Below are 22,145 nucleotides of genomic sequence, written 5' to 3'. Positions count from 1 at the left end.
GAGGACTTTAAAAAGAGGACCGACGGACGGAGAGAGAAAACCACAAGTAAGAAACAAGCGAGACAGCATCAGAAAAACACTTTGACTTCAACAGAAGGTGAGTTGAAACTGCAATTTGCTCAGCTCTGCTCCGGCTTTGATGTAATGCTTCAGAGAAGAAGAGGACAGACAGAGTGACGGCTTTACAGCTGCTTTTCATGAGTATTATGGCTGAAAAGGAGCTGAAATGAGATCTGATTTGTTTTTTACTGGGACTTCAAAAGGAATAGTTCTTTGTGCCGGCCTTCTTGTTGGTACTACTAGAAGCCCAGTCTCTATATCTTTGTAATGTCCTCTTTTTACTCGATGGATTTGGATGAACACAGAGTAGTGTTGAACGCTGGTTGCACTCTCTTTGTCAATGCTTAATGTATCTATGCTTTGATGTTATGTCCTTTTTTTTAACAAGCTTGATTTTAGATTTTTACTGTAATGACACCGCTATGAAGGAGAGATTATCAGCTGACGGATCTCATATATTTTGTTCTTTTTCTTTTTCAGTAAATAACCAAAAATGGCAGACGTAGCAGTTCCCGCCGACAGGAGGGCACCTCCCAAATTCAAGCAGAGGACTAATCGTACCTTCAAGAGCAAGGCGCCTAAACCCGGCCAGAAGGGGTGAGATGGATTTAAGATCACACACAAACAATACACAAGTGTTTACTTTCATTGTTACTTTCGTCCTACTTTCAAGTAAGAACTTGTATCTCTCAGTTTGTACCGATCAGATCTTCTTTGCCTCATGCGCTCAGATTCGGAGACGACATCTCCAGCATGGAGGGCCTGGGCACAGACATCACAGTGGTTTGCCCATGGGAAGCCTTCGGGGACATGGAGCTCAGCGACCTGGCCAAATACGGAATTCTTTAGCCCCCTGACCTCTGCCTTTACCCATATTGCCCCTCATCTATTCCAACTTTTGACTGTGCAGCTAAAAATCTTGTACTTGTTCCACAGAGAGGAGGCAGATATTGATTAATAAAAGGTTTGCCTTAAAAAGGAAATACTCAAGTAAAGTATAAGTACCTTAGCCTGATGCTATGTGAAGCATATTAAAGTGAATATTTAATAAACATAATCAACAGAGATTTGGACAACTTATTAAATTGTAAAACATACTGTAAATATGCTCTCCTCAAATCCACCTCACTCCAGGTAGACACCAGTAATTTACCTCACTGATCATCGAAAACACACTGGATTCAAACTTGGAAGGGTTGAAAATGGGTGTTACAGTCGTACTTAGAGGTCCAGCATGGAGGATTTAGTGGCATCGAGTGGTGAAGTAGATTGCAACCAACTGAATACCCCTTCGCTCACCCCTCCCTTTCCAAGCGTGTTGGAGAAACTCTCTCTGTCTCTCTCTCACACACACACACACACACACAATACAATAATTAGCAGCTCCATGGCAACATTTCTGTTGGTGCCAATGTCTGTGTGTGTGTGTGTGTGTGTGTGTGTGTGTGTCTGTTGAAGTCAAAGTGTTTTTCTGATGCTGTCTCGCTTGTTTCTTACTTGTGGTTTTGTCTCTCCGTCCGATGGTCCCCTTTTTAAAGTCCTCCAAGTGGCTCATCCCAGCAGATGGTGTGCGACTGTTTTATTTGCCAACTTGGCTCCGTTCTCATCTGTACCAGCTCAGCCTCGAAAAGACGAGATGTAAATACAGGTGTACTTCAAGTTACTGTAGATCTCTCAACGTGTGAATAAAGTGAATTATTGAGGCGTCATTAATTGGCAGGAGTGAGTGACAGTAATTAACACGACAATCAAGTTGAAGTCATTGTCTGACACATTCCCTCACAAGCTACAGTAGGCTATACCCCTATTTGACCCCTCAGTGTCAGATTCTACAATTGTATTGTAGTACGTGTAACTTCTCATTTTAGCTTAGAAACAGGAGTCATTTATTTGATGTGTATGAAAAACTGCAGATGTAAAACAATGTCCTTTCTTTTTACTATATGTCGATAAAAAGCAGTAACCACTTAGTGATAAAAGGCTTCAACAAAAGGATTGAAAGGTGTCAAATGCAGTAAAGTGATGAAATATTTTATGCTGAATGTGCCAAAATACAGGAACTCAATAACTTGAACACAAAAAGATGTGAACCAGCAGCTGCTCTGATGAATTTTTTAAATGATAAATTCCTACTTGTTTTGCATTTGACTGCTCCCTTCCTTTGGCTTTTCTTGTATATTTAGCACTTTTTTTGTGATACTTAAAGTACATTTTGTTGATAATACTTTTGTCCTTTTGCTTTAGTAAGATTTTGAATTCAATAATTTGAATGGAAACATTTTTATGGTATGCCATCCATCCATCCATCCAGTTTCCTCCGCTTATCCGGGGTTGGGTCGCGGTGGCAGCAGGCTGAGCCAGACTTCCCTCTCCCCCGCAACATGTTCCAGCTCATACTGGGGGATCCCGAGGTGTTCCCAGGCCAGCTGGGAGATATGATCCCTCCAGCGTGTTCTGGGTCTTCCCCGGGGTCTCCTCCCAGTTGGACGTGCCTGGAAAACCTCCAGTGGGAGGCGTCCAGCAGGCATCCTAATTAGATGCCCGAACCACCTCAGCTGACTCCTTTCGACGCGAAGGATGAGTTTTCAGGGATGTATTTGCAAACAAACATGTTCACTGACGCAACTGATACGATGGATGGAGCATGTGATGTAAGACCAGGGAAGCCCTGAGCCATGAGATCAATCCCCCATGACAGAAAAAGAACAGCTCTTAATCCTTCACCTCATGGCACGGACTCAGGTTAAAGAGACGACACTCACACAGTATCTGACAACTGAACACGTATTAACGTGACGTGAAAAGACACGTGTGAGGCTGGTCAAACATAAAACATTCACTCCATGATTTTGTTCGAGCATCCAATTTTGCCCCTAAATCTTCACTATTTATATTATTTGATACAGAAAATATAAATTTTAAGTACATTTTCTAGCTTTATCACCTTTTTTTAAATAAGCTGATGAAGACTGAGATGTGGTTGAAAGCTCTGGAGTAGTAAACAGACCTTTGAGTCAAGATTCTTCTGTCAAATTAGTTTTTTGCAAAGGTCAAGAACGAGCTTTAATAATACACTGCTTTCCTTTTAAAACTCAACCGTGAGCTCAATTTATAGTTGTTGTCGAATAATAATTTAGATCGTTTTTTTTTTTTTTAAATGCACTAATTCAAAAAATAAGATTCACTTTTTCAGAATCAAGTCCCAAAACAACATCATACAATAAATTGAATAGAGTTTTTCTCAGAGATGCTATGCACACTGTTGAGCCCCCTCCTTCATCTGATAGAGCAGAGGGCACAGAAATATATCAGGGGGATTCGCATCAGGTATATAAGACGATACCAGGGTTAAAGACCAGAAAGACATAAACTAACCAGAGACATCGGCCTGAAGCCAACAACGAAACAGGCAAGACCAAACTTTGATCTTGTCTCAGCTGCCGTGTTGGCTAACTTTTAAAACTGCTGTAATGAGCATAATGTCAGAGCATGAAGAAGAGTGCAGAAAGGTGCTGCCAAAGCGTGAGATCAGAGTGAGGTAGACTTTTTTTTAATTATTATTATTTTTTTAGACAACGGAATCTGTTCTTGGGATGTGCTATTGCTGCTGATCAATTTTGGAAAAAGCCTCGGCTGTCTCTAAGACGCCAAAAACAAAATTCTGTAACTAAATTAGGAATTTGGGAGTTAAGTTTAAGAAGACTTTATGCTGTTTCTTGGCCGACCCCCCCCTTCTCCTGTGAACTCAAAAAGGAAATGGGAGCGTGCTATTATTTTTGACTGACAGTGCTCCCGGTCTGCCTCATATGTGAAATACTCAACAAAACAAACTACTATAGAAATGTGATGATTAGATTGGCAACTACACGTTTACCTCGCCACCTAACTCTACTACACTCTCCTCACTTCACTAGCTTTACTCCCTTAAGTTCTCCTTTGCATTCCTGTCTTTAATAATAAACAGCACACTATTCGATAACAGATTCCCATTTTTGTACTTTATTTCCAAAACATTGTTTGAAATACTAAATTGGCAGGCTGTTACCATATTTTTTACCTTTCCTCAGTAATCAGATCTCCTTCACTCTTCTATCCAGTCGCCTTCCACTCTCGAACAGAAACCATGTCAAAAAAATCGATCGATATAATTTATTGTGACGTTATCACATCACTAGCAAATAAACAATGATATGACATATAAATGATTGAAACTTACCTGGCTTGAAAATGTTTAGGGTTAGGCCGACATGAATATAAGACGTCGTAAAAGACTTCAGTCAAACACGTGGCGATGAATGCAGGCAATCGGCTCAAAGTAGTCGTATAAGACATTTTATACAATCTTGCAAAATGAACCTCATCAATCTGTACCGGTAGTTCCATTAGCTATGAGCCAAACACACTGTCACAACAGAAGTGTGCAAACAATGTCAATACTGTGTCTATAGGCGCAGAGTAGCAGGGGTCGGAGATGCACACGTTACAAATAGTGGCCCCTACCGACCAAGGGGGCCGGTTCAGTGTAGTGAGTGGGGAGGCAGCAGGCAGTACATAGCAGGCAATAAAAGGTGTTTTGAGAAAGTGCAATTCACCACAACCACGAGACGTTCTAGAGCATGCAGCCATAACTGCCCACGCAAAATATTATGCAGTTAGCTGCAGCAGAATGAGATTAGACGCAGACAGACAACGCTCAAGGATGCACGCACGCGACCGATCCTCTTGGCAGAGATAATAATGTCACGGTGGTTATTTCTCTTTGATATGATATAGCATCGCATGGGAAAAGGGGCAAAAAGCTCAACTAAACCCATTAAATGCTAATGCTACAGATTTCTCCAGGAGTTGGTGGAGACGAAAACAAAGTCGAGAGAATGTTGGACCAGCAACTCCAGACTCCAAATGGATGCTCGTGTTGCTTCGGATCAGCAGTTTATTCTTAAAAGACTTTGTGCACGTAAGAAGCGGAAATTGGCAAGTGTTGTAGAAGTGTAGAAATGTAGAAGTAACGCTTTCGTTAGATATCATACGAACTGTTGTATCTGGATATGTTGAAATAAGCGACAGTTTTGCTGCCAGGCAACCATATCGGCTTAAAAAGACGATGAAAAGGAAGTGCTCTGTGTTTCCACTGCCATCAAGCTAAATTCTGCAGCAGGTTTAAACTATGCCGACTTGGGGATCAACACCAAGACTTAAATTCGTAATTAGCTCACTTTCTGCGCGTACAATAATGTGAAAAACTACAAAACATATGATCATCCATTTGACTAAATGAATAGAATACCAAAAGAAAACAACCTGAAAGCGTGATCACAACAAAACATTTTTATATAAAACATTTTATATGGACATTCAATAACTAAAAAACATAATGGCAGTCAAGGGGGATATAGACATGACAGAAGAAGAGGACTGTTCATTGAGGATAGCAACTATGAAGAATGGCCACATAGTTTTACTATAATACAGTGGCAAGGAAACCATGACAGGAGAAATGAAGCTGCCACGTGATATTTTGTGCGGCAGCCGTTTCGTTTGTCAGCAGGCCTTTTTGTTGTTGTTGTTGCCAAACAGCGCTGTGCTCTTTGTTGTGTTAGCTAGCTTCAAACTGCTAGCTGCCGGTCATTCTCCATAGAGTTTAGTGGTAAAGAAGGACGCAACTGGGCTCGGCTGCTCAGGAGTCAAAATATGAAAAGACACAAGATTCATGCAAAAGATTTTCAAACTTGACAAGTATCGCTCATGCTGGTTTGTCCATGCCGCCAGTGGCTTCATAAGTCCATCTTTGTGTATTTTGTGTAGCACAACCAAAACGTGCTGGGGACTGTAAGTTAGCATCTTTGGCTAGGTTTTTTTTTTTTTTTTTTTTTTTTTTTGTTTGTGTCCAGAGCACATTCTGTAGTAATTTGGATATATAACAAATAAAATGATAAGTGTCATGAGAAAATTAAACAGCAGCACATTTAATAGAGAAATAAAAACCTTATTTACCTGTTTTTCCAAATGTGAGAAATGGAAAACACAACGGTAGCTTTGAAATTAGTCAATACATTAGAGGAAAAAAAAACATATACGGATCTCATTTGACACACAACTTGGATCATATCCTACGATGACATTTTGTTTCTCACCATGTTGGAATATCAACCTGCTCATGTACGAGTGATAACACTTTAAAACAAACCTGGAGCTACCATGCTGGTCGGGCTGACAGGTTCAACCACTGAAATGTAAGGAGTCTGCTTCAAACTAAAAATAAAATGAAAAATAAAAAAATGAACACAGTTGGTTTTAACCAAAGTGCTACACGCCTATGTTCGTTCATTCCAAATGTCTCAGACACCAAAACATGGACACAGAATGAGAGAAAAATCCCGCCGTTCCTGTATATTTTTGAAATCATCAAATGTCATGCTCACGGATCCTATAATCAACCAAAAACAAAACAAACTCTAGCTTGGATTGACTGACTTTTAAACCAAGAGGACAACGCTTTGATAGTGTTACATGCATACCTCTAGTTTGTCGCTTCTCAGGTACGCTCTCGGCTCAAGAACTTTATTCCAATACAAAAGAAAATAACAAAAAAAAAAAACTTGAAATTGAACTTGCACCTTACCGGAGATGGAACAACACTTACAGATATATATATATATAAATAAAAAAAAGAGATACAAAGTGAAAAAGAAGTAAATAAAGACAGCCATAGGATTATGATAATAACAATAACAAAGATAATATATTTATACATACGGCAGAAAAATGTGCTTTCTACAAATCTTTGGAACAAAAACAAAAGCCAAAAAAAGAGCCACGTTTTGGAAATATAGAATACAACGGTATAGAAATATGCACAATAGTAAGGTTGTTTTGCATTTAAATATTTTCTATTAACTCATCGACAGAATCTCGCTCTTGCTCAGTAAATCGCTGCTGGCAGCATCTCAAAACACATTTACCGACTAAAGTATGTTTCAGGCAGACTCATTCAATGTTGGACTTTGCTCTATAAAAGACGGAGCATGAGGGGAAAATCCAAATAATAAATCTCTACATTAAAGGATCAACAAATACTTGAACCCCGGGGTTGTGGGTGGATGATGTTGTTCGGATCTAAAAGCTAAAAAAAAAATCAATCAAAGACAACAATGTTTTAGTGTTGGACCTTCCTGTCGTGTTTTAGTGGTGAGTGTGGTGAAATCCTGTGCATTAGAAGGATGATGCGAGACTATAGTTGTGTCATATAGTCCATAAGGTGGAGTATTTGAAATACAGATGCTTATTTTCTGATTTTAACCCCAAGGTTCACTGTTAGATCTACAAGCCCCATAACAGCAGTGGCTGCTGAGTCAAACAAAATAATGTTTTTATAAGAATATTAATGAGAATAATTACAATAATAATAATAATTTGGTAACTTTTTTTCTCTAAACTAATTTCTTTGCATATCATAACAATTTTAAGTTTAAAGGTTCACCATTTCCACATACTAAGAAAACTTGAGGTAAGGAACAGCTCTAATAACCCTCCCTCCCTTCAGCTTTCGGACGTGATTTCTGTCGCGTTCTAAACCGCCACACATCATCCCTCCAAGCCGCCGTGTTCAGTCGCCCCTCTGCCAGAACACAGCGAGAATGGAAAGCCTCTCTCATTGCTATTCGCCCACGTTAAGGTGGGATCATAAAAATCCCACCGGCGGGTGTTTTTAATCATCGGTGACTCGTCGTTCTGGTTCAAAATGTTGTTTTTTTTAAGCTTCTCTTTCGATGCACCTTCCTGCTTTCCTACCGCTCCGACGTTTTGTGGACACTTTTCATTCCCTCCCTTTTCCCTTAAATGTTGAGTGCGTGCAGGCCACACAGCACTCAGCTCTTTTTTCCTCACACACGGTTGACAGCTGTTTAAAATGTCAGTTTTCCACATACAGCCTTTGGACGAACATCTGGGCTCCATCACGAGTCTTGTGCTGCTGAGTGCCGAGGGATTAAGAAGAGGGGACTATAATACAGCCGTGCAATAGAGAAGGTGGCCATTTTAAGTCTTTTTTTTCCTTTTTTTTTTTTTTTTACTGTAAAGGCCGTCTGTCAGTCTTTAATACAGCATTCCTCTATTTCTGTAGTAGCGTATATACGAAAATGTGGGACTGCTCTGGGGAGGGATCTGAAATATCTTTGTTGAGTCGACTCCACACTTTAAAACTGGGTGCAGTCCACCTCCACGACAACAGAGGGAGCTCTTTCAGAGAAATTCAATGGAAGAGAGGAGCTCCTGGGAAATGTAGTGTCATTAGTAAGGGGCAAATCTACTGTAGCCTCCCCTGTACAGTGTGGCCTGTGAAACGACAAAAGATAAACATCCAGTGAATAAAGTCCTTTCAAAATGACATTGGTCATTAATGATCAGTCTGTTGATTTTCTACGTTTCCCTTATTGTCAATAAATGCCATAAAAAGATCAAAACCAAACCCTGATATACATGTCGTCCCTCTGTGTCACAAACCTCCATTGTTGTCCAAAAACTATTAAGACATGAATGAGCCACACTGCCGCACTGTCCCTTCATTACCATAAAGATGGGCTCTGTAGTTTTATTTCAAAATCAAATCCCACATAAACCATCCTGGTCAAAGCCACATTAACCTCCTCTTGGACAAACCACTATTTGTCTATTCATGTTTCTTAATAATATCGAATGTTTTTGCTCTGGTGGAATACTACCCAGCTCCATATTTACTGCGTTGTAATTCATATAAACACACAGTAATTTGGCCTCAAAACTACATTTTGACACAAGGACCCTGTCATAATGTTTTAATGCAACACATTGGACAGACAACATTGTCATTAGGTTAACAATAAGCCTCAACCTTCTCAGGGCCAGAAGACATTTGCCCATTTTGCAGTTTGTTATCCAGATGTCAACACTGAATGCACTAAAAACCATAATAATGAGCGGCTAAATACATTTTCTAAAAATATATAAAATTATTGTCCCTTTTGAATAATGTGTGCTGAAAACTACAGCTCTCAGCTGTTTTTTAGGGTCATTTTTTTACTTAAGAAAAATAAAACTATACGTTTGCGACCTGTTTTAAAATATCTACGTCTTAAGTAGGAACTTGGGGAGTGCCACGGGCAGAAGAGGGATGTTCTAAAGTATTAAGGGACGGTATAACACAGTGTTGGTTTTGCTCTTGATGGGAATTGCTGACAATAAGAAAAATATAGAATAGCACTCGCCTTATCCTTTGAATGTTTGACAATGTACGGGCTTCAGGGACTTACCATGGCTCCAACGCCGTAGGCAGCCGGGTTGAGCGCAGCATGGTAGGGGTCTGCCGTATAAACTCGTCCATAGCTGTTGGAAAACAAAAAAAGCCATCGAACATGAGGTGTCGCATAATAATTTGAATGAGGGAAAAAAAACGGGAATTTGGCTCATAGCACAAGGTGACTAATATGCTGTAATGTGAGTAACTCTTGGCCTGTCAGAGGCGGCCCGCTCACCTGTCACTGTAAGCTGCTGCTGCAGCCGCCGCTGCCGCGGGAGCTACCGCAGTCGGCTGGGCGTAACGATACGCTGCATATCCGCCCTGTGACGAGGCGATGAGGGTCGGTGAGGGTTGGAAGGGGGTGTGGTGCGTGGCGGAGGAGAAAGATATATACGATGAAGGGAGAAACAAGAGTAAATCGTTGTTAAAAGGGTTTGCTCGATTTCCTCTACACACTGACAGACTAGCAGTTCATCTAAAAGGGTTACATTGTGAGCAAAAAAACTGCTGAGAAGAGAGCGAAAGATTAACAAGCAGACAGTCGGCAAAACTGGCTAATCTGGTGCAGTACGGCATTCACAAGGATGTAGCTCAGGCTCTGTGTGGGTCTCTCCCTCCATGACTAAACAATAAACATGTTCCCCAGTGCAACATTAAAGTGCAATATTTTTTTCCCCCACTGTGCGTTGGACATGGAAGGAGAGAGAGTTCATAACCATAACTGTGCCCCCACCCCGGTTCCCCAACCAAAAACACACTGTTAAAGAAAGGGGAAGGGGTGGCAAGATGATTGTGTCATTATTTATGTTTAGATGAACAGCTGATGAACAGACACAACAAAAAATTAACTACAGGTGAAAGAAGACAGTCAGCCAGTCGGATTTAAAAAAGGGCGCACACACACACACACACACGCGCACATGTTCACGTGGCCAGCGACCAATCACTGACAGACACAGCATGCTTTTCCCAAACTCAGAACGCACAGCGTATTAGGCCAAACATCCCTGTAAAAACAAAACAAACACCGCTGCATTCTACCCTAAAGGATCAGTCACGACCAAGTCCCCGCATTCAGGACCACACAGCTGCCGCTATGGGAGGGAGGCTGGACTGGGGGGGGGGAGGTAGGGGGGAGGAAGGAGGACGGGGTGGAGGAAGATGACGTGTACAGGGGGGGGGGGCATGTAGAAAATGGGTGAGGAAGAGTCACAGAGCAGGGAAAGAAGATATAGTAAATAATAAAGGGAGCAGAAGAAGAGGAAGGAGGTGCTAATGCCAGATGCCACTTGAAACATCAAAAGAAGGTTTTAATTATTGACTGAGGAAGAAAAGATGAGAAGAGCGAGAAGAAGTGCAATTAAGGGTGACACAAAAAGAGGGGGGAGGGGGGGGGATAGGGTGGTCTGTGGGGACGAGTCAGCCTTGTCAATATGTCTGCATGCCGACATTGATTCAGTTAGCATGCCACAGGTGAAACAGATCGGGAGATTCCTGGAAGGGGTCGGAATTAACTGCTGATCCCTCTGACTGCTGTCTTCATCCTGTTATACAACAGCATCCTGTTTGTATTTCAGATCACGGCAATGCAGCTCGCTGACGCATAAGATTTCATATGTTTGTGTGAATTCATGAAAAAAAAGTAGAACAAAAAAATGAGTAATTTGCTTTTTTTTGTTTTTGTCTCAATCATCACAGTTGTGGACAATTCTCTTAACATGTTTTCTGATTGTGGAATAAAAGTGTGTGATGAAAATGTCAAATAATGTAATAAAATGTGTTTTAATGCATCTCGCCAGAAGAACATAATGAAAAGTCATAAAATTCACGAATGAAGCTAGATTTACCTTGGGAAGAGGCCAGAAAAAAGACAAAATGTATCTTGGAATAGACTTGAAAACTTAATCACTGGTGCAGATTTGGGTAAAAGATATTGACCCACTGTTCAAGTATTGACCTGCAATACTGCACCTCATTTCCCCGAAAAAATGTACACCCATCTCTCCTGTAGATCATTTGTGAATGGACGTCTTTATGCAGTACATGCGTCACAAAATCAGATTTCAACTTAATTCTCTTCTCCCCCTTCCGCAACTCCACCCATGTCAGAATCCAGTGAGTTAGTAGAAGAAGACAGAGAAGGCGTTTCAATCTCAGATGGTCAATAATGTCTAGCAGCACGCAGTCATTGGAGACGAGGAGGATGCACACTGGCTCTCACACAGAGTGTGTAAACCCTACCTGGGGCAATCTGCCACTAATGTCCTGAAACACTAGTCTACAGAGAGAACAGAAACAGCTATTGTCAACCTGGTTGCACACACACATGCGCACACACACACACACACTCATAATCACATTGGTATAAACTTAACTCACAAATGCACAGAGACAAACCCGAGAGGAGTGTATTCGTGAATGAACACTTTGAAGTGTGTGTGTGTGCTCCTATTGTTACATCTGTATGCATCATTGAAAGGACATTTCATATGGGATTGTACATTACATGAAAACAAAAGATGAGTTCAATTTATTTGTAATAAAAAAATGGAAAAAGTTCATTTAAGATTAAGTCCAGGGGAACAACAAACACCCAAAAGTACACGTCTCTATGGGTTTGGTCCGTGCCACAGTTGAAAACCCACAGGCAAGAGGGGGGGGGGGGGGGGGGGGGGGGGGGGACGTAGGTGAGGAGTGAGGCAGTAGAGGGGAGAGAGAGGTATACTTACATAGAGATCAGCGGCACCGTAAAAGCCATCCTGATAGGCCATCATACTGAGAGAGAGAGAGAGAGAGAGAGCGAGAGAGAGAGAGAGGAAAGAAGGTAAAGGAGAGAGAGAGAGGTGGTGGAAAGTCGAAACAGACGAATGGTGTGATGCGCCACCATGTGGGCATTGCAGAAAACAGCAAACAAAGAGAGTGACGATTGGGGGGGAGAGAGCGAGAGAGAGAGGTGAGAGAATGGTGCCAAACAGATTGTGAAAGAGAGAGAGAGAGAGAAAGGGTGAGATTATTACACACCGTGCAACATGCAAGACAAAATACCACCTCTTTGTCTACGACTGCACAAACTTTAGAGTGATACTACTGTTACTCCACGAGACAAGCGTCTGTTAGGAGAAAATACTCCTCCATTGGATCACTAAACCATCGGGACATTATCATGTTTGAGGTACAAGGAAATGGTATTTCAGCTCAGCAAACCATCAACGTCAATATCTTGATTAAACATTATACATTCATATTTTAACTGAGTGAAGGTATGTATTTAAGAAGACAGACATATTATGTCTAGCAGTTTACTGGCTGAGTGATCAGCTTCCATGTATGTTTATGTGTGTTTACCCCGGATAGGTAGGGATGGCGGGCTGTGGCACAGCGGCCCTGACGGCGCTGTAGACGGTTCGGGCTCGACCCCGGAGGTGAGCGCCTCGAAAGGTGGCGGCGGTGGACGCAGCCGCCGCCGCCGCTGCTGCTGCTGCTGGGTACGGAAACCCCGGTACTGAGAGACAGAGGAGTTGGGAGAGATCGGCTGAAGTGCCTTCAGGATAAAAACATTATCTGTGCATCCCGTCTCCAACACAACAAAGCGAATCAGTGTGAAGCCAAATCTTGTGGTCGTACCTGTATAGAGTTCAGGGCTGTACATGGCTCCAACCATGGGACTCAACTTCCATCCAGCTGTAGTCAACAAACAAAACAATGTACCTTTAAATCAACATGTGACGGAAGCAGGCAGACATTTTAGGATCTGTGCATTCCTTCAGAGTGATCTTTGCTGTTCAAGAGAGGATATATATATATATATATATATATACATATACACACACACAAAGTTATATTGTCCTACTTTGAAAAGAGTTATTGAGGCTTTTGCTTTGTGGGGTATTAGAGTTGCAATGATTAAGCGATCAGTTCTCGGCTCACGTCAGTTTTGATAAACGATTAATTGGTTTGAGTAATTTATTTCAGAACAAAAAGGAAACATTCTGTGATTCCAGTTTCTTAAATGTGTATTTTTTTTACTCCACTATGACAGTAACTGAATGTCTTTGAGTTGTGGACAAAACAGGTTATTTGACGACGTCATCTTGAGCTTTGGGAAATCGACATTAAATCGACATTTCGCCCCGTTTTCTGAGCAAAGCGACAATATAATCGACAGATTAATCGACAATGAAAACAGTGGTTAGTTGCAGCACTTTTGGGTAAAATGCCTAATGAAGGAGATCAATACTAAAAATATAGAAAAAAAGATAGGAAAAAAAAAAAAAGATGGTCCGTTGTGAAGTTTAAAGTGCATTACCGTACGGCAGCGTTGCGAGGCCCTCTCCGTTAGAGTAAGGGGTGGTCATCTTCTTGTTCGTCATCACTCTAGCTGTGGCGTTGTTCACCTGGACACCAGAAAAAGTGGTCAGAGGCTAAAGTCGACACAGCACAACAGAAAAACAAGCATTGATGCAGAATCTAAACATTGTAGTTTCAAGCTTACTGAATGTATTCTGAGAGAGATACTCTGCACATGATGATCAGCGTTTTCATATTGAACTTGAAGTGTGAGGTGTCATTACACTTGAAACAGTTGTTTACTTATGACAAGAGGTTAATTCTGTTGATGAGCAGCGATGGTATTTGATGCATGCGCTTCTTTTGTAGGAGAGAGACATTGAAAACCGAGCATCCTGGTGAGTAAGTCAGGCAGTGTCGCACACAAACAACGCAACCATTGGCACACAGAACAAAGAAAACGAAATGTTTCAGAACGAAAGCATTCAAAAAAGAAATCCAAGATCAGTTTATTGCTACCTTTTCCAAAAAAAGAAAAAAAAAAAAAAAAAGAGGGAAAAAGAAGGTGAATTAAGCGGCAGATTCATCAGTTGAACACAATGCAAAAAAACATCAATCAAGGAGTTCATACACAGATTACACGCAGCCAATCAAGAGCGCATCACATCACCAGAGGTGAGCAAAACTAGCCAATCAGCAAGCATCAGATGCAGCAAGAGACCAATCAAAAAAAGGTTGGGCAGCCCTCCCGATCCAAGACACACCATACAGAAAAAAGGGGCGGGAGGGAGAGGGAACGACAGAGAAAAGACAGAAATATAGAGGGATGCAGGAGGAGGAGCCAGTCCACATGAAAAGACACGGAAAAACACATACATGATGTGGAGGAGAGAGAGAGCGAGAGAGTGAACAATCCATTCAAATGTGCAATTCTTCTAATGACCAAACAGAAACGATAAGATGCGATACACACATACAAATATACATCTGACCGTTTGACTACATTGGATCTAACTGTACAGGAGCAACAATGGCGAAATGATGAATGGAGCGAGAACGACTACAGAGAGAGAGAGAGAGAATAAAGTCTAGATAAAGACAGAGAGGATGGGGGATGCAAATATCATTCCTCAAAAAAAAAAAATCAACAAAAAATAAATCAACCATGGTTGTGAAACACTGCCAGGCATTCCAGATCAGTGTCGCACACCAGAGAGACCTCGAAGCACACAAACCACCAACACACACACCATCCAGAACCAAACTGATCAAAAAGTAAAACAAGGACACCTCGTCACGGGAATCAGAACAAAGAAAAAGCTGCCGTTGCTTAATCAGTGGCACGAATTCTTAAGTTTGCTTTGCTGGGGTCTACGGATACATTCGTGGCAGCTTTTTGTTTTTCTTTAAAAGATGCTCAAATGCTAAAAGTGTGTATTGAAGTATGAAGAGTAGCTTTGCTCGAAGTAGAACAAGCTTCCTCTTTTCTATTCATCCACATTTATATCTTAAATTTGAATGTGAAGTCCAAAAACAGCCATACCTCTACAACGGTCTGCAGTCGACAGAGCGGCACAGGAAGTGATCATCAAGTACTGCAGTACACCGCGATACACAGACAACTAGTATCTTCTCTCCGGTAACGCTAACATAGCACTCATGCTTTCGACATGCTGTCCCACTAAAGGTGCAAAAAAGAATGCAGCTATTCAGCCGACACGACACGGCGAGATGACATAGTACTATATGGACGTCATACAGATGACGAGAAGAGAGTAAACCATGCAGGATACAGCTCTGGAATTAAATGCTGAATGCAGTTAGAGGTGATTGGAATGAATGCATAAGAAGTGGTAGTCATAGTTGTCGCACTTGCAGACAGATGCAGTACATTCAGTTATACAGGTGGCCGTTACACCGCCATGCGATCAATGGCTAATCTCGTAATCGTTGCATTCACCACCTCCCCAATCAATCACAGGATTAGCCAATCGGGTTCTGTCAATCACTCAATCAATCAGGCGGGCTCCCTTCAGTAAAGGAGTCCCTGTCATTTGGGTGTTGGGTGCATTTTATTTCACTATTTTGACGGATGGGGTAGGGGTGGGGGGGTGGGGGGGGGGGTCATTCAAAGATGATGCCAGGTGTACACAACTTACCGTTGCCAGGGAAACGGCGTGAGGACACGCGAGCAGTTACCGTGGAGACTGACAACAACAACAACATACAAAAATCATCAGGGAAATAGAGAAAATATATGTAAGAAAGAAATGATGAACCAAATAACTAAACAAAAAAAGAAAAAAGAAAACAAACAAAACGAGGTAATGAAAAGCAAACCCCCCACCATGTGGTCGAGAGGAAGTGACGCAACAGGTCACGCGTCTGTCAGCTACACGTATCAGCCATTTGACAACACTCTCGCCGCTACTGGTTAAAAACAAACCCCGCTACAAACACAGATCATAAAAGTTGAGAAAGGGGCAAACAAATGGAAACAGAGAATGGGAGGAATATAAATCTGCCTCGGGAGGAGAACTACCCGTTATTATTGCCCAAAAATATTCACTCAAAATCAAACTTAACCTCCAATGTTTATGCTACTCGGCTACGTGACGGGACAGGGAAATGGAGAGAGATGGGAGGTTCGGGGTGTGGACAGCAGAAATGCAGGTGCATATGGGGGACACACGAACTGGGAGAGACAGACAGACAGACAGACTGGCCTGGTGAAAAAAGAGTGAAGAGAGATGGAGGAGAACCAATAAATAATAAGAAAGGAAGGAGAGGGAGCGGCAGCTATCGATTGCATACTCTTCTTCACGTGTTCATTCTCTCGCCGCCCTCCATATTTTTAGTCCTGCACACCCACACACAGAGACAGAGAGGAGTGCAAGACATTCGAGACCGTGCATGCAGAAGAGCTTTAGTAGCGAGTAAAAAGAAAGCGTGATTGTTTTTTTAGTTTTTTTTTTTAATCAAGAGACAGAGCAAATGGCGAAAGCATGGTGTATCTGATCTCCAAAGGCCATTTGCAACTGAAAACCGAGCTCATGCTGACAAATAAATAAAAAATAAGAAAAGATGCCACAACAAAATGCACTTCTGTGAGATCTGGTTTTTTTTTTTCTCAGGAGTGGTGGATGCAACTGCGTGTGTGTAAACAAAACGTTTTGTTTCTTTAACCATTCATCTTGCACGCCTGAATTTAAACACTTTCATGAAGCATCAGAAATGACACCACACGTCTCACAGCAGACTCATTTCAAGACTCAAACTGCCCCCTGAAAATGCTCCCCCATCATGCATCAGTCTGTTAACACATCACACCTGCTACCCAGAGTCACCCGTGTAAAATCTCCATGACGATATCTGACCTTATGATCCATCCATGCAACATACAGTAGCCTCTCACAGACACCAGCAAGCACTTTTGGATGTTTTTTTCACAGGAAAAAAGGCTATTAACTGCCCTTCCAGTCATTAACACAACCATTAACCAAAGATGGCCACTCATCATGATCGTGGAAGAAGTGATGATGGTCATGAAAAAAGGTGCAGGAGAACCAAAAATATAATAAATCATAAAAAGAAGAGATAAGATCCTCCATGCTGTGACGGAAGCGGATATCGTCAGCGACCGCGTCGTGTGGCGACGTCTCGCCGGCCATGCCTGTTGCGTAGCCACTCCACACAGCATGCTTTGCAAACCACACAGCTTTAAGATCAAGGTGCAATGGACAGCCCACAACAACGACGACAACAACAGCATAAACATGGACAGGAAGTGCCGTCAGAGGAGACGTCTGTGTGCGTGGCACCGCTGCACCATGCTGTAGTGAAGCCAGAGGGGTTAGAGTCGAACACATACATCCACCCGGAAAACCTTCGCCGGGGCAGAGACGACCAGAACAAACTCATTCTCATTGTCGGACATGGAAGGGGAAACAGAGGAGAAAATGGTCGCCATTTAAAAAAAAAAAAGGGGGTGGGGGGGCCAAGGCGTTGCGAGTTACCTCGATTTTACGTCCTTCCACCAGCGTGCCGTGAAGCTTCTCTCTGGCCCGCTCCGCATCCGCGCTCGTCTCGAATGTTACAAAACCGAAGCCCTGAGAGGAGACGGGGAGAATGGAAAAAAAGAAAAGGGGGGGGGGGGGGGGGGGGAGGCAAGAGAAGGTTGAAAAAGGATGTTGAGCTTTTGCTGAGCTCGTGTTCTGTTAACAATGATCCAAAATGACGGCTTGTTTTCTGTTCTTCATACCTTGGACCCCCTCTCGTTGAAGATGATCTCCACGTCGAGGATTTTGCCATATTGCTGCAAAATAAAATAGATAAATAAATAAAATGAAAAAAACATGCAAGTCTTGTGCTGCATCTTGCCACAGGGTGTCAGCACTGTTCAACCATGAAAAGCTGGCACCGAGCCAGTTCATCATGGGCTTTTCTTCCACCATGTCTTCCTTGCCTCTGCTTTTTTTCTCTGCACCACATTTGAGACGCATTCCTCTCGCAAAAAACAAAAAGAAGCTGATCGTGAAGCCAGAATTTTACACTTGGCTCTAAATCATCTAGTCGTCTTTCTACAAGGTGACATGCCAGGTCAAGGTTTTGTTTTTCAGTCAAATCTCACAGAAGATTCCTTTTAACGAATATGACAGAGCCTTATATTCTGTTATAATCTCACTCGAGGGCAGGAACAGTGAAAAAACATCCGAGGACACAGTGTGGACGTCACCGGAGCGTTCCTTGGATTATTTTAACAACGACATGCTTTTAATCCAAAACTACTTTTCTGGGTTGTTGTTATTTGATGATGCATAGCGGGAAAGGGGGGGGGGGGCTTGTACTGCAGTCTACATACCCCAAACATCTGCCGTAGGTCAGGGTCTCGGAAGCGGAAGGGGATGTTGGACACGTGGAGGCGTTTGGGGGTCCCCTTGGCGTCTGAGTCATCCCCAATGCTCCCTCCACCACCGACTCCTCCTGAGCCAACCACTGACGAACCGTCAATCTGGGAGGACCCATCTGACTGCTGGGACAGACAGACAGACAGACAGACAGACAGACAGACAGACAGACAGACAGACAGACAGACAGACAGACAGACAGACAGACAGACAGACAGACAGACAGACAGACAGGGAGACAGGGAGACAGACAGACAGGGAGACAGGGAGACAGACAGACAGGGAGACAGGGAGACAGGGAGACAGACAGTTTTTTTTATATACAAAATAATTATTTCTATATTTTCTAGATGTAACTATTTTCTAGATTCGTTGATCAAATCAAAAGGATCTGTAATTGGTACTGTTCAGTTCACTGATACTGGGTATCAGATGATGTATCATGAGAAGAAAAGTCAGATTGGTGCATCCCATTGATGAACTGTCATTTCTTAATCTGTAACGTGTATTGCTCCCGGCACTCTCTCGAGCCAAAGACCCGATGTGGGCCACGCACACATAGAGGAAGAGGCCGGCACTCACTTGGACACTGAGGCTGTTGACATTGTTTGCGGCACTGTTCACTGCTACGCCGGCTTCCACGGGGCCCTGGACGGCCCCCGCCGCGTACAGGCTGCCCCCGTAATCCAGGGCCAGGCCGTTCTGGGGGGGCGGCGGCGGAGGCGGCGGGAATGCGGAGAAAGGTGGAGGCACGAGTCCCTCCTGACCGCCAGCACTATCCTGAGAACCCTGTTGGAGGAAAGGGAGAGAGAGGGGTGAGGAAGGAGTGAAAGCTAAAGTAGCCTGCTGGCTAACTTCCACAGTATCCTTTACTGAGAGCATCGCCCGACCACACAGAGACCACTTCTCCAAGAGCTTTGGTCTAAAAAGTCATACAGGCGTGGATATCATATTTCCATTTCCGTGAAAATTTGCGTGCGTTTGTGCGACTAAATGTGTGCAAGTAGCCACACCCCCCCCCCCCCATTAAATATTCACTGCAGCTACATCTATTATTGAGGGTCAGATGCCTCCAAACTCAGTGTTGTACAATGGTGAGTGTCTAACGCCTGCACACACACTCACAAACGCCTCTGTGCACAAAACCACCTTTGACACGCAGACACCCACACACCTAAGCGCTCACACAAAGACCAACTGTTAGTGAGGAAGCATGCCCAAGTATATTGTGAACATTATTATTACCCCCCCCCCAAGAGAATAAAAAAAAAAAAAACAGCAGCACCGAGTGCGTAGGAGAACAATACAGGCACCCACAAACACACGGTGGGACGACACAAACACGACACAAGGCAAGAACCCAACACACATTCCTTGGTGTTGCCAGTGGGGCACGGATACCCTAAATGGTAAGAGCTAGAGAGCGGAGGGAGACAGAAGGGACGGCAGAGAAAAGGAGGGGGATGGGACGATAAAAAGGTGATGAGTGATAGAAGAAGCATGGCCCTGCCTCCCATCCATAGCTGCAGAAGATAAACCAAACAATCGCTGTCTTTCAGATCTTTTTATAACTGCACTGGATGCTCAATCAAATCAAGACTGTAACATCATGATGTATTTATAGCTACGACTACAGTCCACAGTCACGCTGCTCTGGTGCTTTGAGCTAAATGCTCACGTCAGCACGCTAACGTGCAGACAATTGCAATGCTAACATGCTAATGTTTAGCCGGTGTGATGTTAATCGTGTTCTCCATCTGACTTTAGCGCGCTGACATTTAATTTGCAAACTAAGCTAATCACCAAATGCAAAGTGGAGCTGAGGATGGTGAGGAATGTTCCTGAAACAACAGTGTGTTTTGTTACAATTGAGTGTTTGTATGACATTCCATGCTAATAAAAATGCATCAAATCTGACTTCGACAGGGACAGAATGATTAAGTCCTCGACTTGTTTCCATCGTTGTCCCTGGTGTTTGAACAGTTTGATTACTTTTATCAAGACGGAGACAGGCAGCCAATGTCTGTCATTAAGATCTATTTGAAAATAAGAACTTGAACTGAACTGATTGAGGTGAAAGAAGAACCAAACAGAAGATTATAATATAGAAGTTTCTTTCTTTTATTTTTTTAAAGAATATCTACGGTATATCTCTCCCTGATAACTAAATATGTGTTCATCAATAATTAATACACATATACATACATATATATATATGCTGTATACATATATGGCTGAACAATGGCTGCTGCATCTGGCTGCCTCTTGATCTTTTTCCGTATTCTTACTCTCCCTTTTCTTGTTCGTCTTCCTGTTCACCTCCTACTTTTTTATGATTATCATTATAATTTTCATTATTATCATCATAAGCAGTGGTGGTAATAGTCGTAGCAGCAGAGACAGGCAGTCATAAAAATAATAACTAATTAGTAAAAGTAATATTCTGTGTCTTGTTCTTCTGGGTATCAGAATAAATGGATATCACCACTTAAGACACTCCATGCTTGCTGGACATCTGCTTGTCTACATTGACTTATCTCGTGTGTGTGTGTGTGTGTGCGCATGTATGTGTGAGAGAGAGAGAGAGAGAGAGTGACAGGCTGCAGCGCTGCCCATCTGAGTTGCACAATAGATCTGTGTGCCTTTGGGAGTGTTAAAAGTGTGTGTGTGTGTGTGTGTGTGTGTGTGTGTGTGCCATCTGTCTCCCAGCTTTTGACCTTTCTCGGCGGCACACCTGTGACATGGTAGCCGGCCCCTCGCCTCAGTGACAAACCAGGGGATGCACGCGGTCGACACGGATCACATCGATATTGTGACATGAAAGCGGCGAAGACAGAGCGGCACCGAGTCAGCAGTGAGCGGGAAGAGTCCAATTCTAAATAAGTCACCGATTCAGCAGTAAGCTCGTTGCAGGTAAAGAGGTCAGACAAATATTAACATATATTGGGGGAGAGTACATGTGCGATAGACATCAACTTCATTATGTCTTTGATGCAAATGCACATCTACGTATTTATCCTGAATCTCTTGGTCTTCAGGTAAAAATAATGATTTACTAATTGACTTGAAAACAGGAACTACTTTTATAAATAAAGTGAAGTGAAGAAGTTGATAAATTTAGTCCGAAACCAATCGGAAAGCCTACAAAAGCGGCACTTATTTATTTAATTCAAGCTAGCATGGGGCTAAACAGGAAGTTAGCGGCTCTGTGGTGCACATGCCAGCCTCTGGTGTGCAAAGTTAGCGCACAGCAGTGAGATGGCCAACATGTCGTGTAGACGACTGGGTTTTTTAGATGCCGGAAATAAGGCCCGTGGTTAACGCAGGCTTATAGTTAGCTTAGTTTTGTTCGATATGAAATAAATCATTACTAGCTAGAGACTAGTCCGCAAGAAAAACAAAACAGAAAACTATCGTAAGAAAATACACAAAAAAATATATATATATATACACACACACCGGTATATATACGTACTATACATATTTCAATATTAATAGAATGGGTGGTGTCACGTTTGCAGAAACATAGTAAGGGATGACCAGGTGGAATGGTGTTTTGTTGTATATGATGGATGAGGTTAGATTTTCCATTGAAATATATTCTATCATTAAGCTCC

The 22,145-nt window shown here is 42.5% G+C and overlaps 1 protein-coding gene across 6 annotated transcripts in view; it reads right to left on the bottom strand.

The window, feature by feature from the left end:
• Positions 1-5,373: 5,373 nt before the first annotated feature.
• The window catches only part of rbfox2 (RNA binding fox-1 homolog 2), a 34,424-nt gene continuing 17,652 nt past the window's right edge, over positions 5,374-22,145 (bottom strand). For 2 of the 6 annotated variants that reach the window (XM_079278728.1, XM_079278732.1), the window contains 11 exons: positions 19,111-19,317; positions 18,483-18,653; positions 17,883-17,936; positions 17,638-17,730; positions 13,641-13,728; positions 12,959-13,015; positions 12,680-12,875; positions 12,064-12,109; positions 9,570-9,655; positions 9,348-9,420; positions 5,374-8,394 (listed from right to left, as the gene is read on the bottom strand). In XM_079278728.1, coding sequence (XP_079134854.1) covers positions 8,350-8,394; positions 9,348-9,420; positions 9,570-9,655; positions 12,064-12,109; positions 12,680-12,875; positions 12,959-13,015; positions 13,641-13,728; positions 17,638-17,730; positions 17,883-17,936; positions 18,483-18,653; positions 19,111-19,317 — 1,116 coding nt within the window. In that variant the 3' untranslated portion in view covers positions 5,374-8,349. Of the gene's footprint in view, positions 8,395-9,347; positions 9,421-9,569; positions 9,656-11,575; positions 11,613-12,063; positions 12,110-12,679; positions 12,876-12,958; positions 13,016-13,640; positions 13,729-17,637; positions 17,731-17,882; positions 17,937-18,482; positions 18,654-19,110; positions 19,318-22,145 lie in introns of those variants that run through there. The other 4 variants (XM_079278729.1, XM_079278730.1, XM_079278731.1 and 1 more) reach the window with 4 other exon arrangements.

Source organism: Melanostigma gelatinosum (assembly GCF_949748355.1).
Source record: "Melanostigma gelatinosum genome assembly, chromosome: 11".
Taxonomy (NCBI): domain Eukaryota; kingdom Metazoa; phylum Chordata; class Actinopteri; order Perciformes; family Zoarcidae; genus Melanostigma; species Melanostigma gelatinosum.
The sequence above is the reverse complement of the archived record's forward strand: the minus strand, read 5'-3'. Positions and strand labels throughout refer to the sequence as shown.